The sequence below is a fragment of the Seriola aureovittata genome, chromosome 9, assembly GCF_021018895.1.
Source record: "Seriola aureovittata isolate HTS-2021-v1 ecotype China chromosome 9, ASM2101889v1, whole genome shotgun sequence".
NCBI lineage: Eukaryota > Metazoa > Chordata > Actinopteri > Carangiformes > Carangidae > Seriola > Seriola aureovittata.
Window position 1 is genome coordinate 255,283 of NC_079372.1, and position 14,271 is coordinate 269,553.

At 42.9% G+C, this 14,271-nt stretch overlaps 1 protein-coding gene across 1 annotated transcript in view; it reads left to right on the forward strand.

Moving 5' to 3' along the window:
• The window catches only part of cacna1db (calcium channel, voltage-dependent, L type, alpha 1D subunit, b), a 153,515-nt gene that overhangs the window by 45,971 nt on the left and 93,273 nt on the right, over positions 1-14,271 (forward strand). Inside the window, exons 4-5 of the mRNA XM_056384105.1 lie at positions 2,231-2,370; positions 2,936-3,078. Of these exons, the coding sequence (XP_056240080.1) occupies positions 2,231-2,370; positions 2,936-3,078 (283 nt within the window). The remainder of the gene's footprint in view (positions 1-2,230; positions 2,371-2,935; positions 3,079-14,271) is intronic.

Consider the following 14,271-nt stretch of genomic DNA (forward strand, 5'->3'; position numbering starts at 1 on the left):
CTGTGTCATCTCTCCCTTGGATGTTGTTTTGATGAGTTCCTTTGTCACTGCTCATTGCTAAGTGTCCAGTTTGTCTTTTTATTCCTAACTACAACTACTTCCTGTGCTGTGTTTATGAGGGACACCTGAATGCATCATAATGTGATTGAAGACATACTGGCTGAGGTTGAGCTGGCCTCTCTGCTCAGGCTACCTAAGTGTCAGTGTCCATATGTGTCCATCTATTGCCAGGTCTTCTTTGTTCTGGCCCTCTTCCTCCACCCCCTCTATGCCTTCCTCTTCCTCTCACTTTCACTGCTTCCATGTTTGTAAAGTTCTCACAGAAGCTCACCTGAGGTCTATCTGTAGCACTAAGACTCAGACTGAGTGGTGTTCAATTTCTGTGTATGTGTGTGGTGCAAATTTCAGGTGTGCTTTGTAGTTTGAAAAAGTGTGTTGTGTTTTTTACAAGTGTGTGTTGCAGAACTGAAAACAAAGTGTAAAGTAGAAAATGTAATTTTTACTTTTGGTTCCTTTGTGTAAGGCATGGTTTCAAAAGTTAAGGTTATGATACTCTGGTATAAATTCACTTTTAGTGTGTAAGCAATCACAGAAAACTGTAAAGCTCTCACCATCCAGAAAATGGGACATGACACATATGTACAGTACTTACAACCAGACATTCCTTTCTTCAATGCATGTAGATTTCAGATCTGATAAAAACTTCATTTATCTGTCTTCTCTTTGCTGCCTATCTTGTTTGTCATTATTTGAACTGACTAAATAAATTCTGCATTGCTGCTACTATTCTTATTACATTATTAAGCTTTATAACACATGAAGAGTGTATTTACATATGCACAGAGATACATACAAACTAATTTACCAATCTGCATTGGCTCACAAACACTTGTGCACCCACACATTTACACCTCAAATACAAGTCAGCTGTGTGTGTGTTTTTGTGTGTGTACATATTAGCATATAGAAGCACATATTAGAATATAATATGATGATACAATGATGCCATTTGTCATCCAGCTGAGGAGGTCTGGGATTCAGTATAACACATGGTGGACTACTGTTTGACAATTGCTGTCTGTTTTCACTGGCTTCTATTTTATTTTACTTTAAAGGCCCAGCCCTATATATATGAATGTCCGTGACTGACTTTCCCATGACTGAATTCCCAATAAAGCTGTTCTCATTTACATGTTTTTCTGTTTCTGTTGTCAGAAATAGTGAGTGAAACGTGGCCCATTAAGACTAAATGTTAACTTCCATTCCAAGCCATTTCCAATCTGCTGCTCTGCTGCAACTGCGATGCCATCTGATAAAATCACCAAACACATCAGTTAAAGACAAAGACTGAGCTGTTATTTATGCTATATTTACCCGTACAATAATAGCTCAGAGAGTGATAGAGTTGATTGATTATTCAACCATTGCACAGCCACAAGACTGAGTTGGAGTTTCCCCATTGATCATTTTTCAAAATCATCTCTTTCAAAATCAATCAGCTGTCGTAAGATATTGTATATGTGAGCACAGAGAGGAGGAGAGAAGCAAATGGATAGGGCTGAAACCAGCTGAGACTAGGAAGAATGCAAATACAATGCGATGATGTCAGTTATTTAGAGTGCTTCCACAACAGTTTTCAATTACTTCCTCTATTTTGCACATTGACCGCATGCGGTCCAGCCATATACGAGGTTTTAACCTAGCCTTGTTAAAAAATATTCCAGTCAGCATGTCCTCTGGAGTTGATATGCAAATTAAATCTCACCTTACATTTAGTGAAAGTGCTTAACCCTGAAAAAGTGCTAAATTTAGGCTTTTGTGACTGGAGGATTGATGTAGTAATGAAATTGCGGTGAAGTGTGAGTGTGTCATTATTAGACACAGAGTAATACACTATTAGACAATCTGCCTTTTTTGACGCATGGACCTGATCTAGGTTTAAGTCGATAGGAATCATGAGGCTGTGGATCAAAGTCAAATCAAAGATACTTTTCTGTTGGGTTTGAAAAAAAAAGAAATCAGTTGCAATGCCAAATGTTGTGGTAACCAGGGAATATGTTTTCTCCTTTTTTGAGCCTATACTTCTCTTAAACATTGCATTGATTCCCCCATGCACATTATTTTGCTCAGTGAATTTCTTTGGTAAAGGTTTGATGAATAATCTTTATTATTTTCTCTTTTATTTCCTCACTTTCTCCTTCCCTTCCATTCTTACTTTCTCTCCATGCAGGAAACAGTAGAATATGCCTTCCTGATCATTTTCACTATAGAGACATTTCTGAAGATTATTGCCTATGGCCTGGTCATGCATCAAAACTCCTATGTCAGAAACGGCTGGAACATGCTGGACTTTGTCATTGTCATTGTGGGGTGAGTTCATAGGCAGCAAATTAACAATATATATATATGTGCAAACACACACAGTCAAAACACGTACACGAACAAACAGTGAGATTATTCTTTGAGCACAGTTAAGCTCAAACCATAGGTTTACATGCAAACATAAACACTCATTTATATAGTAGCTCATGTACTTTGACACACATTCACACACAGACAAACAGACATACACACACACACACACAAGGCCTTGTTTAGAGTGATGGTTTATCAGTAGACAACCTGACTACAGTGGATGTAAACTGATGAAATGTGAAAAGCTAAAGGTAAATATGCACAGAAATAAAAGACATACACACATAAACTATATAAAAGCACACACATACTTACTACACACATGCATGTACACAGAGACAAGAACAAAGAGGACACATGGCTTTGCTTTCTGTCTCTTTTGCTCTCATCCTTTCTGCTCTGTTTTGATGGCATCTCCACTACTGCTCTCCTCTCCCTCTTTTTCTTCTCTTTCAAACCTCTGCCTCCATCTATCTTTACTTTTCCTCTCCCTCACCAACAAACCTCTTTTTCTCTTCAGGTTGTTCAGTGTGGTTCTGGAGATGATAACCAAAGACGCTGACTCTGGTGGCCAGTCTGGGGGTAAACCTGGGGGGTTTGACGTCAAGGCCCTCCGAGCATTTCGCGTGTTACGACCCCTTCGGCTCGTTTCCGGAGTTCCCAGTGAGTTTACATAGAGCTGTTTAAGTCTCAAGTCATGTCACATCTCCTCATTTCATTTTTAGTTTTTTACTTAAGAACCATGCACACCCACAGATCAGCTTTCAACTACTCCGGCTTATTAGAACAGTTATCAGGTTGATGATAGGTGGAGCTATGCTGGACATAATGTCAGGTCACCAAACTCTATGTACTAAAAATAATTATAATTGTCCCATCCTAACAGGTGCAGTTAATCTATTATGAAAGTGATATCACAATCAGTCACTGTGTAAATTATATAATATACAGTATAGCAAAGTTAGCTAGTTGATTGTTTCAGCTGCAGCAGAGATCAACCCACTGGCAAAAGTAATTAAATAAATTAGGTACATGGTAGTAAGTAAACAGTAGCCTGGTTGTTGTCAATGATGCAATGATGGCTTGTATCTCAAGAAAACATTGGACTCACACAGCCAGCACGCCAAACATCTGTAGCATTAACACCATGATTTAGAATTTACTGTAGTTGAAATGGGGCACCAGTCCTCTGGGAGGATAACAGTGAATTACTTCATTGATAAATTTATCATCTCATATCAGAAGCCATGACTTCTCCATTCAATGGATCTCCAGTCTCTACGTCAAAAGAATACAACAGGACAACAACTGGGTGTAAATAAAGGAATTTATTAACTAAACTGCTATCTACAGAGTAAATGCAAGGTGTAATAATCATAAAGATGAAAATAATAATGAAATGAGCAGTGTGATGAGTTGGCAATGGTGGGAGAGAATATATTATGGCTATACATCTAATGATGCTACATCTACGAATTAGGTTTGATGATTAAATATTACTTTATTTCGACATCAACCCAGTCATGAGCAGAGTGTTAAGACCGGCCTACTGTGAGTTGCGCTGTAGCTGAAGACCCTCGGCTGGAACCCAGGTGGCTGTGGTTGCCATGGTAACCCCGGAGACGCGAGATTAGATTAGATTAGATTAACTTTCTTTATCCCACAACTGGGAAATTCATCTAGATCTAGGTGGATTCTCCTGGAGGCCGTGTCCCGTTATCACGATGACGGATTCTGCCGGTGTCTCAGCGGTTCAGCTCTGGTGGAGTTTGCCAGGAGACTTTCTGTCTCGGGAACTCTTGATTTCTGCTCGGCTTCTCTGCAGGCGGTCGTGCAGAGGTGTTAACTGCTGGTGTCTCTTGCGGGTTGATGCGAAATAAACTCTAATGCTCTTCACTTTGGCTGGATAACTTTAGAGGAGACTGGCGTTGACCAGATGACTCTAAAGTTGCCAAAATCTTCAAAAAGGAAAACTTGACTTGGCTACAGAGCCGGGACTCTGAGCTTTGAGCAAAGTTCTCAGCTTCTAGTTTCTGCATCGTTTTCTATCTTCAGCTTTTCAGCCTCTAGCTTTTAGCTTCATTTCTCACATCTTCTTCCTTCTTAGCATCTTGCAGAGTTTCTAATTTTTTTGTGTTTCTAACATTTCTGACCTCTTCTCACCTTTCAGGCCTTTTCTTCTTCTCTGACTTCTCTGGCTTCTTTTCATCTGACTTTGTGTGAATTGTTCACGACTGTTTTATCCCCTGGGGGCTGGTGCATCTTTCAGGGGCGTCACCCGTCTTTTCCTGTGTTTCCACTTGGAGAATAGAGTAAATTTCCACTGAACTTTGGAATAATTTAATTCTAGAGTTTACTTATAAACTCGCACATCCGTCTTCCACCATGACCACAAAACATTAAATGAAATAACATATAATACTACTTGCACTAATAATGAGAGAGGAGTAATAGGAGTGTTGATTTCATATTACATCCTTCAAACCTGGAATTAATCATAATACAAGTGGTTAATTGATCAAACAACAATATAAACATTTCCCAAAGCTAATAGTCTATAAATGTGGATTACACAGCAGTTCTTTGACTGTAATAATAATAATATGGACATTCTGGATGTCATGTAGTGTGTTACCTCGTGTGAAGGATGCTGACAGTATGGTCACAGGAAGGACATTGTCTTAAAATCTATATGTTACATTTCAAACGTTCTATAGGATAGAAGTTTGGGATTAAACTATTGCATAGGAACATCTCATGAGTTACACAACAGCTAGATATTTAATTTAACATTCTTCCTTAGATCTGAGATTTTGCCTATATTCTCCAGTTGCTTGGTGTCAATTGGTTGGTCCTCTGGAGATGACCCTTTGACCTTTGGTCTGGTTCTGTGTCGTTCGGACATGCTAAAAGCATGGTCTGTTTGTGGAAGAGGGGTCCTTTGTCTCTGTTTCCTATCAATTTGATAGTTTGATGGTGGGAAGAGTCACAAAGTGTCAACTGTGGGTCCGTAACTCTGCATGTCCTTATAATGAACTTCCTTAATGGCTTGTGACTGATGCCAGGCCAGGTATGTACGCTACACATCTGACATGTTTGTGTAATGTTGTAGTTTTACTTTATGTACACTATTGTAGTGCTACCATTCGTGGGTTACTAACTTAATCACTGTTATACATAAATACACGGAGACGAGGATGCAGCACAAGAATGATCTTTACTGGCGGGCGAATCACACTACTACAGGCAAGACCAGTGTATCACAGAACTCAGTAGTGGTGACAGTCTAACACAATCGAGCACCAAGTACTCGATCCAAAATACCACATCCCTCTTTTCCAACTGAGATGTGGCCTACTAATCAGTTACTTCAAGAGTAGACTCTTTACTTAACCATTAACGTCATGGCATCAACATCGAACAAGTGTTTTCTACTTGCATACTTCAATGATTAATAAAGCATGTTTTCAAATGATAAATGGCTCTCATTAAACAACATACCGTATTTTCCGGACTATAAGCCGCTACTTTTTTCCTGGGTTTTGAACCATGCGGCTTATATACAGGTGCGGCTATTCTGTGGATTTTTCTTCCACCGCTAGGGGCGTTCTAACTGGAATTAGAATAAAAAATAAGATAGACGAAAAATCAATGCAAAGAAGAATACGCTACTTTTTCTTTAGCAGATAAATTACCAACTGGTCATTATTTTCAAATCCTCGCCCCTTCATCATGGAACCCACACGAAGAAGTTCGTATGATGCAAGTTTTAAGTTGAAGGCCATCGATCTTGCTATCCTGGAAGGAAACCGCGCTGCTGCACGCAAGCTTAGAATCAATGAATCTATGGTGAGACGTTGGAGGTGGCAGCAGGAAAAGCTCATGCAATGCCAAAAGTCGAGAAAAGTTTTCAGAGGACATAAAAGCAGGTGGCCAAACCTTGAAAATGTCCTGGAGGACTGGGTGAACACACAGAGAGCAGGTGGCCGAGGTGTATCCACTGTACAGATCTGACTGAAAGCTAAAACAAGCGCCCGCGAAATGAATATTGAAGATTTCAAAGCTGGGCCGTCATGGTGTTTCAGATTTATGAGACGTAAAAACCTGTCCATCAGGGCACGGACCACTCTCTGTCAGCAACTCCCCCCTGACTATCAGGAAAAAGTTGACAACTTCCACAAATTCGTTGAAACAAAGATACAAGAACACTCCATCGTACCAGAACATCATAAATATGGATGAAGTACCTTTGACGTTTGATCTGCCTCTGACCAGGACTGTTAATAAGACAGGCGCATCATCCGTGTTGTTGAAAACAACAGGTCACGAGAGGACGCACTTCACCTGCGTTCTGGCATGTACGGCATCCGGACAAAAACTTCCACCACTGGTGATTTTTAAGCGCATAACTATGCCGAAAGAACAACTCCCGAAAGGCATAGTGGTCAAAGTTAACACCAAAGGGTGGATGATGGAAGGCCTAATGAAGGAATGGTTAACGGAGTGCTACGGCAAGCGCCCAGGAGGATTTTTTCACCGGAAAAAAGCCCTGCTTGTTTTGGATAGCATGAGGGCCCACATCACAGATTCTGTGAAAGCAGAACAAACTCCATTCTAGCTGTGATTCCTGGAGGTACAACAAAGTATTTGCAGCCGCTTGACATCAGTGTGAATCGGGCATTTAAAGCTGCACTCCGGGTTGAGTGGGAGGCTTGGATGACAAGTGGTGAGAAGTCATTCACAAAAACTGGCCGCATGCAAAAAGCATCCTTTTCTGATGTCTGTCAGTGGATCCTAACAGCGTGGAGTGCTGTGAAAAAATCCACCATCGCCAACGGGTTCCGAAAGGCTGGACTGCTACGCGAAGAGAGCAGCACACCTTCAGGGTCAACTTCACCGGAGGATGACAGTGACACGGAGAGCGAGACTGATGGAGACAGATGTGACGAAGCGCTTCTGAGGCTGTTCAACTCCGACACTGAAGAAGACGACTTCATGGGTTTCAGCGAAGATGATTAAAGTGACTTGTGGTTTCAAACACAGGAGAAATTAAAGTAAATAAATGCTGTTTTTTTTCTCTTGGTTCTGTTCCGTTTTAATCAGCAAAGTTGCTGCCGTGTTAAAAGGCACTGTTCGGAAAGTATCTGTTCAGGTACATACATGTACATTTACAGTTCAAAATCGTTCTGTACATGCAGTAAATATCTAATTTTTCCAACATATATATCTGCGGCTTATAGCCCGGTGCGGCTTGTATATCTCTTTTTTTAAAAATAGAGCGGATGCGGCTTATATACAGGTGCGCTCTATAGTCCGGAAAATACGGTAAATCATGTTCCTTTCTGCATTCTGTTGGTTGAAACGTAAACATTTTTTAACATTCAACATTCTTAAAACATTTCAGGTTGAACACACCTTATACTCTTTGTTTTACTTCTTTTTTTTTTTTTGTCTTTTTAAACACACTTGAATGATCACATGAAAGGTTAGTCATTGTATCTGGCAGGGCGTCTGACCGCTCTGCCGCTCCTTGTGTAGCATGTGGGTGTACTGTCCGTAGTCACAGGAGGAGGGTCGTGTGGTGGCAGGTCATGTGGTGCTGAGCCCACTGACACAGGCGTTTATGAGGGTTGTACCTCTGAGTCAAAATGTTCATCACTGTCCGTGTCTCTGAATAGGCTTGGATGTATCTTCCTCAGATGTCGCCTGTTCCTTCTTTACGTCTTCCCAGCCGGTGTCTGCAAAGTGTAGGAGCATGGTTCATCTCGCTGTTGGATGACAACCGCAGGCTCCCAGCCGCCCCGTGTGTGCATGTGTACGGTGTCTCTGGATTTTGCTGTGAATATGCTATGGGGCTGACTGTGTCAGCAAGTCACTGGAGCACGGAAGTGTGCTTCGTAGAACTCTACCCATCAACATCTGTGCAGGTGATGCGTTCAGTCCAGTCACTGGAGTGTTCCTAAGTGACAGCAGCACTAGATGTGGGTCAGTGCCGGTCTGCATTGCCTTCTTCAGCGCATGTTTTACAGTCTTTATGGCTCTTTCAGCCATGCCATTTGAAGAGGGAAAACCTGGACTGGAGTGTGTGAGTTTGATCTCCCATGAAGCTGCGAATGACTTCAGCTCATAGCTGGCAAATGGGACGTGGTCACTCACTATCTCCCTAGAAATCCTGTGCCTGGCAAACACAGACTTCATTTTCTGGATCACAGTATGAGCTGTTTTGTCAGATATGTTAAGCACTTCAGGATATTTGGTCAGGTAATCAACTAACAACAAGTATGACTGACCGTGTAGCTCGAAGATGTCTGCTCCGACTTTTATCCATGGCAGTTCTGGAACCTGATGTGGTATGAGTGGCTCAGCCTGCTGTTTGGGCTGTAGCTGCTGGCACTGCACGCACTTTTCCACCATCGCCTCTATATATCGTGCCATGCCAGGCCAGTAGAGGGATTTTCTTGCCTTGGCTTTTGTGCGCTGCACTCCTTGGTGTGCAAGATGCAGCTTCTCTAAAATCGTGCTCCTGAAGCTCTGAGGTATGATGATTTTGTCTCCGACCAAGACAATGTCATTCTCCATGCTTATTATGTCCTTCACTGCCCAGTAGGCGTGTAGTTTCTTGTCCAGACTTTTCTTTTTCATGGGCCAGCCGTTCTTATGCTTCTCACACACAGCTTGTAGCATGCTATCTGCTGCCGTTGCCTTTTTTAGTTGGCTGAGTGTTTCCTCACTCAAGGCATCTGTGGCCTCTAAGGCATACACAACTTTCTCATCACAGGGGTTCTCATCAATATTATCACCTTCTCTGCTTGCCGTGGCGCGTGAGAGTGTGTCGGCAATGTACATGTGCTTGCCTGGTGTGTATGTTACGTTTATATCATACCGCTGCAGTTGTAAAAGCATACCTTGCAGCCGCGCAGGTGCTTTGCTCAGCGGCTTGCGCATGATGACCTCCAGAGGCTTATGATCGGACTGGACAGTTACTGGCCTACCGTAGACATACTGGTGGAATCTCTTAGCAGCGAACACTATTGCCAGCAACTCTTTCTCTATCTGTGCGTACCTCTTTTCTGTGTCGGTGAGCGCCGTCCTGCATCAGACAGGCTCCCAGTCCATCTTTTGAGGAATCGGCTTGTAGAGTGAGAGGCTGCTTGTGATCGTAGTACCTCAGCACTGGGGATTGTGTGAGAGTGGTCTTCAGTGTCTGTAGTGCAGAGCTGTGGTGCAGGCACCACTGCCAAGCTACATCTTTCTTGAGCAGTTGTCTGAGGGGTGCCGTGAGAGAGGCTTCATTTGGTATGTATTGCGCCAGGAATTTTGTCATTCCTAGGAGACGTTGGAGACTTTGTTTGTCTTCTGGGGTTGGCATGTCGACAATTGCTTTGATCTTTGTGTCATAAGCTCTCTGTCCTGCTGCCATGATGACGTGTCCCATGTACTTTACAGTATCAACTTTGAACTGGATCTTGTCTTTGTTAAACTTCACATGTGCAGTCTTTGCTCTCTCCATTACATTCTGCAGGATTTCATTGTGTTCCCGCTCTGATGACGCTGCGATGATCATGTCGTCTGCTATAACGTACACACCTGGGATATCGCCGAAGGTCTCACAGTTCTTTTGTTGGAACACTTCGCTGGCCGATTTGATCCCAAATGGAAGTCGGAGGAAGCGGAACTGGCCCCATGGCGTGTTGAAGGTGCATAGCTTAAACGATGGCTCATCTAGCTTGATCTGCCAGTATCCATCCTTCTCATCTAGGATGGAGAAGATGGATTTACCTGCTAGCCTGCTGCGCACGTCTTCCGGTGTAGGAATGGAATAGTGTTGACGCTTGACTGCCTCATTCAGGTTGCAAGGATCCAAACATACCCTTAGTTCTTTTTCTTTGTGGCAACAAGACTGTTCACCCATTCCGTAGGTTCATTGACAGGCGTTATGACATTCCTGTTCTGTAAGTCTTTGAGTGTCTCTCTCAGTGAGTCCATGATGGAGAGTGGTACGTTCCTGCATGCGTGAATCACAGGATTGACGCTGGGGTCAATGTGTATGTGATGAACTCCAGGAAACTCGCCCAATCCTGTGAAGACCTCTGCATACCTCTGTAGTAGCTCCTCTTTGGTGGCTGGGGGTTTTGCTGGTTGCGGTGACCTCGCTGCAAGTGACTCGACTCTTCTCACCAGCTGCAGCTCTTCACATGCATCACCACCCAGAATTGGTCTGTCAGCTCGGCTAGACACATGAAAGTCCAGTATAGCATGCCATACAGTGTCTCTAGCTCGGTGAGCTGTTTTGTTTTTGTTTCCACTTCCAATCATGCCTATATACAATGAATCAATTTCACTTTCTAAATTATGCACAGTCTTCGTCTTGTAGTCGCCGCTTTTTTCAGTGCTTGATTTACATACCTTAGAAAAATGGTTGTTTTTACCACATTTGTGGCACACTGCACCATAAGCTGGGCATTGACGTGGCTCATGTTTATTTCCACATTTGTGGCAGAGAGTTGTTACATGCCTCTTCCACATCCACTGCGGTGTCTTGGACAACATGTGACGTCTGCATCGCTTGTATCTGTGACTTAGCAAGCTCGGCGCATTGAGCGCATTATCACGTAGCAGTCTTTCTTTCATACGGGCATCGTTTATGCTAAACACTTATTTATCCCTTATCATGTCATCTTCATGTCTGCCAAACTCACAGTCTTTGCTCTTCTGGCGTAGCTCTGTGATGAATCTGTCCACTGATATTCCTGCTGACATTTGTGTGCGACCAGAACTGATGGCGTTCGAAAACGACGTTCTTTCGAGGGCTGCAGTAGTCCGTGAAGGCTTTTCGAACATCCTCCACCGAGTCGTCGTCCCCTTCTGGGATGATGGTGAGTGTATTATACACTTCCAGCGCCTCCTTGCCGATGGTGTGAAGCAGAATGGCTATTATAATCGACTCTTTTTTATCCAACGCACCTGACGCAGTCATGTACAGCTGGAAACGCTGCTCCCATCTTCTCCAGTTTTCAACGACATTCCCAGTAAGTACCAGCGGTGGTGGCGGCTTGAACTGTTCCATATTTGCGCGCGCTAGGACTTGTTAGCTGCCTGTTCGTCTTTAACTTATTAAAACACCATCCTCGAATTATTCCGTAACTCCGTCTTCTGACACCATGTTGTAGTTTTACTTTATGTACACTATTGTAGTGCTACCATTCGTGGGTTACTAACTTAATCACTGTTATACATAAATACACGGAGACGAGGACGCAGCACAAGTCTGCAATAAGCCTGTGTATATTCTCATTTGTCCAGGTCATAGTATCCTAAAGGAGTTTTAAATCGAAACAACTGGACTAGGTTATTTGTCTGTGAAGACGTTTCACCTCTCATCCAAGAGGCTTCATCAGTTCGTGTACGCATCTGACCAGGCTAGGACTGGTCCTACTTTCTGGTGTGGAGACCCAGGTATTTAACCTCTTGTGGGCGTTCACAAGGATGATGATGTCACTGGTTCCCTTTTGTGCTCCAAGTGTCAACGACAGTCGTTTGCATGACTGTCGTTGGTGGAAAATTGGTTTCGACTTCGTTAGTGCTCTATTGTGTTATAACGACAGTCGTTGGAGTCACATGCCACTTGTGAACAGTTGTTATTCTTGGAGGCTAGATTGTTGAGTCTCCTGGGAAGGGATGAAAGGGCAGCATTGTAAATTGGAGATAGGTGGTGTCTGAGACCTCCTCCCCTGTTGAGGGATGGTTTCTCTATTTTAACATAGATGGCCTCTTTTACTCCTCTTTTGAACCAACTGTCCTCTCTGTCTAGGATGTGGACATTGCTGTCCTCAAAGGAGTGGGCTTTCTCCTTGAGATGTAAATGAACAGCAGAGTCCAAGCCTGAGGAGTTAGCTCTCCTGTGTTGGGCCATGCGTTTGTGCAGTGGTTGTTTCGTTTCTCCAATGTAGAGGTCATTGCATTCCTCGTTACACTGGACTGCATACACCAGGTTGCTATGGCAGGTGTGTGGTGTCCTGTCTTTGGGGTGTACCAACCTCTGTCTGAGTGTGTTGCTGGGTTTGAAATACACAGGGATACGGTGTTTGTTGAAGATCCTCCTGAGTTTTTCTGATACTCCAGACACATATGGAATGACTATGTTGTTTCTCTTGTTTAGTTTTTCTTTCTCAACCACTTTGCTGGTTAAGCTGGTTAGCTGGACCTTTGTGAAAACTGCAGCTACTTCCAGAAAAGAAAAGGGAAAAGATAACGTACATGCAACGGAGCACGACTATGCTATGGACACCATTCTTATAAACAAGAGGGACCGCAGTGAAGACTCTGTACCAACGACACCAGTTAAGAATCCCGTGGGGAAAAAGGCTAAGCCAGCAGATAACGGTGAGAGTGTTGAAGTTTCTAACAACACCATATTGGAGGCAATACTGGGTCTTGAAAAACGAGTGGATGGACAGCTAGTTGATTTGAAGGAGCAGACAAAACAAAGCAGCATTATGATTGCTAGCTTAGCGAAAGCAGTTCAGTTCAACGCGGAGGAGGTGAGAGAATGCAAAAAAAAGTTGAAAACTTGGAGAAACAAAACGACCGGCTTTGCGAAGACAACAGTGAACTCAAGGAAAGAGTAAGAGAACAAGAGAGATACAGGATGAGGTGGTGTCTCCGGATTAAAGGCTTGGAAGAGAAACGAGAGGAGGACATCCGAGCACATGTCACCGAAATCCTCCGGAAAATTGCGCCAGATCTGGAGTCGCAGGTGGAGGAAGCGGTTGACATCGTCCATAGCGTTGGAAGAAAGATGGAAAATAAAGTCAGGCATGTCATCATTCTGTTTGCCAAGAGGTGGGTGAAAGAAGAGATCTGGCGACGGACCAAGAACTCGCAGGTCTGCAAGGATAAAGGCATCCGTTTTGCGGAGGTGTTGCCACGGGAGGACTGGGAGGAAAGAAGACGTCTATGGCCGCAAATTGAACAAGCGAGGCGCGCTGGAAAACTGGCTTTCTTTCGGGGTCCTCACGGATACATTGAAGGACGCCGGATTGAAGATGACAGGTGAAATCATTTGATATGACTGTGATACAATGGAAACTTTTACAAAGGGACGTTAAAACTCTTTAAAGGTTTAGATTCATTCACTATCTGAGTGGGCGGATTAAACAAGTGTTACACTTGCATTCACTTTTCTTGTTTTGTTTTAGTGTTCATGGAAAATGTCAATATTTCTTTTGGTTCATTAAATGTTAGGGGCTTGAAGGACATTGTGAAAAGGAAAGCACTTTTTTTATTTTGTAAAGGGCAAAGATCTCAGTGTTTATTTTTACAAGAGACTCATTCTGCTGATGTGGACGCGACTTTTTGGACTAATCAATGGGGAGACCGAATTTTATTTAGTCATGGCTCTAACTGATCGGGAGGAGTGGCAATATGCTTCAACAAATGTCCTGGAGAAATTATAAGTCATAGAGCTGATGGAGATGGTCACTGGCTGAAGGTGGTATTGAAAGTTGAAAGTCTGTTTCTTATTATAACAAATATTTATGGGTATAATAACAATGGACAAAATGAGAAACTTTTGGAAAATATAACAAATGTGATATCAGATCTTAAAGTGTTGTACCCCACTGACTATGTTTTAGTAGAAGGCGACTGGAACATGACTCCGGATGAATGGGTAGATAGGATGCCTCCAAGATTAGAAAAACCACAATATAATGACACTATTAAAAGTTTCATGACAGATAATAATGTAACTGATATATGGAGAAGGTTAAACACAGATGTTAAAAGTTATTCATGGTTTAAGCCCAACGGAGGAAACAAGTCAAGAATTGATTACTGGTTGGTGAGTGATGACAT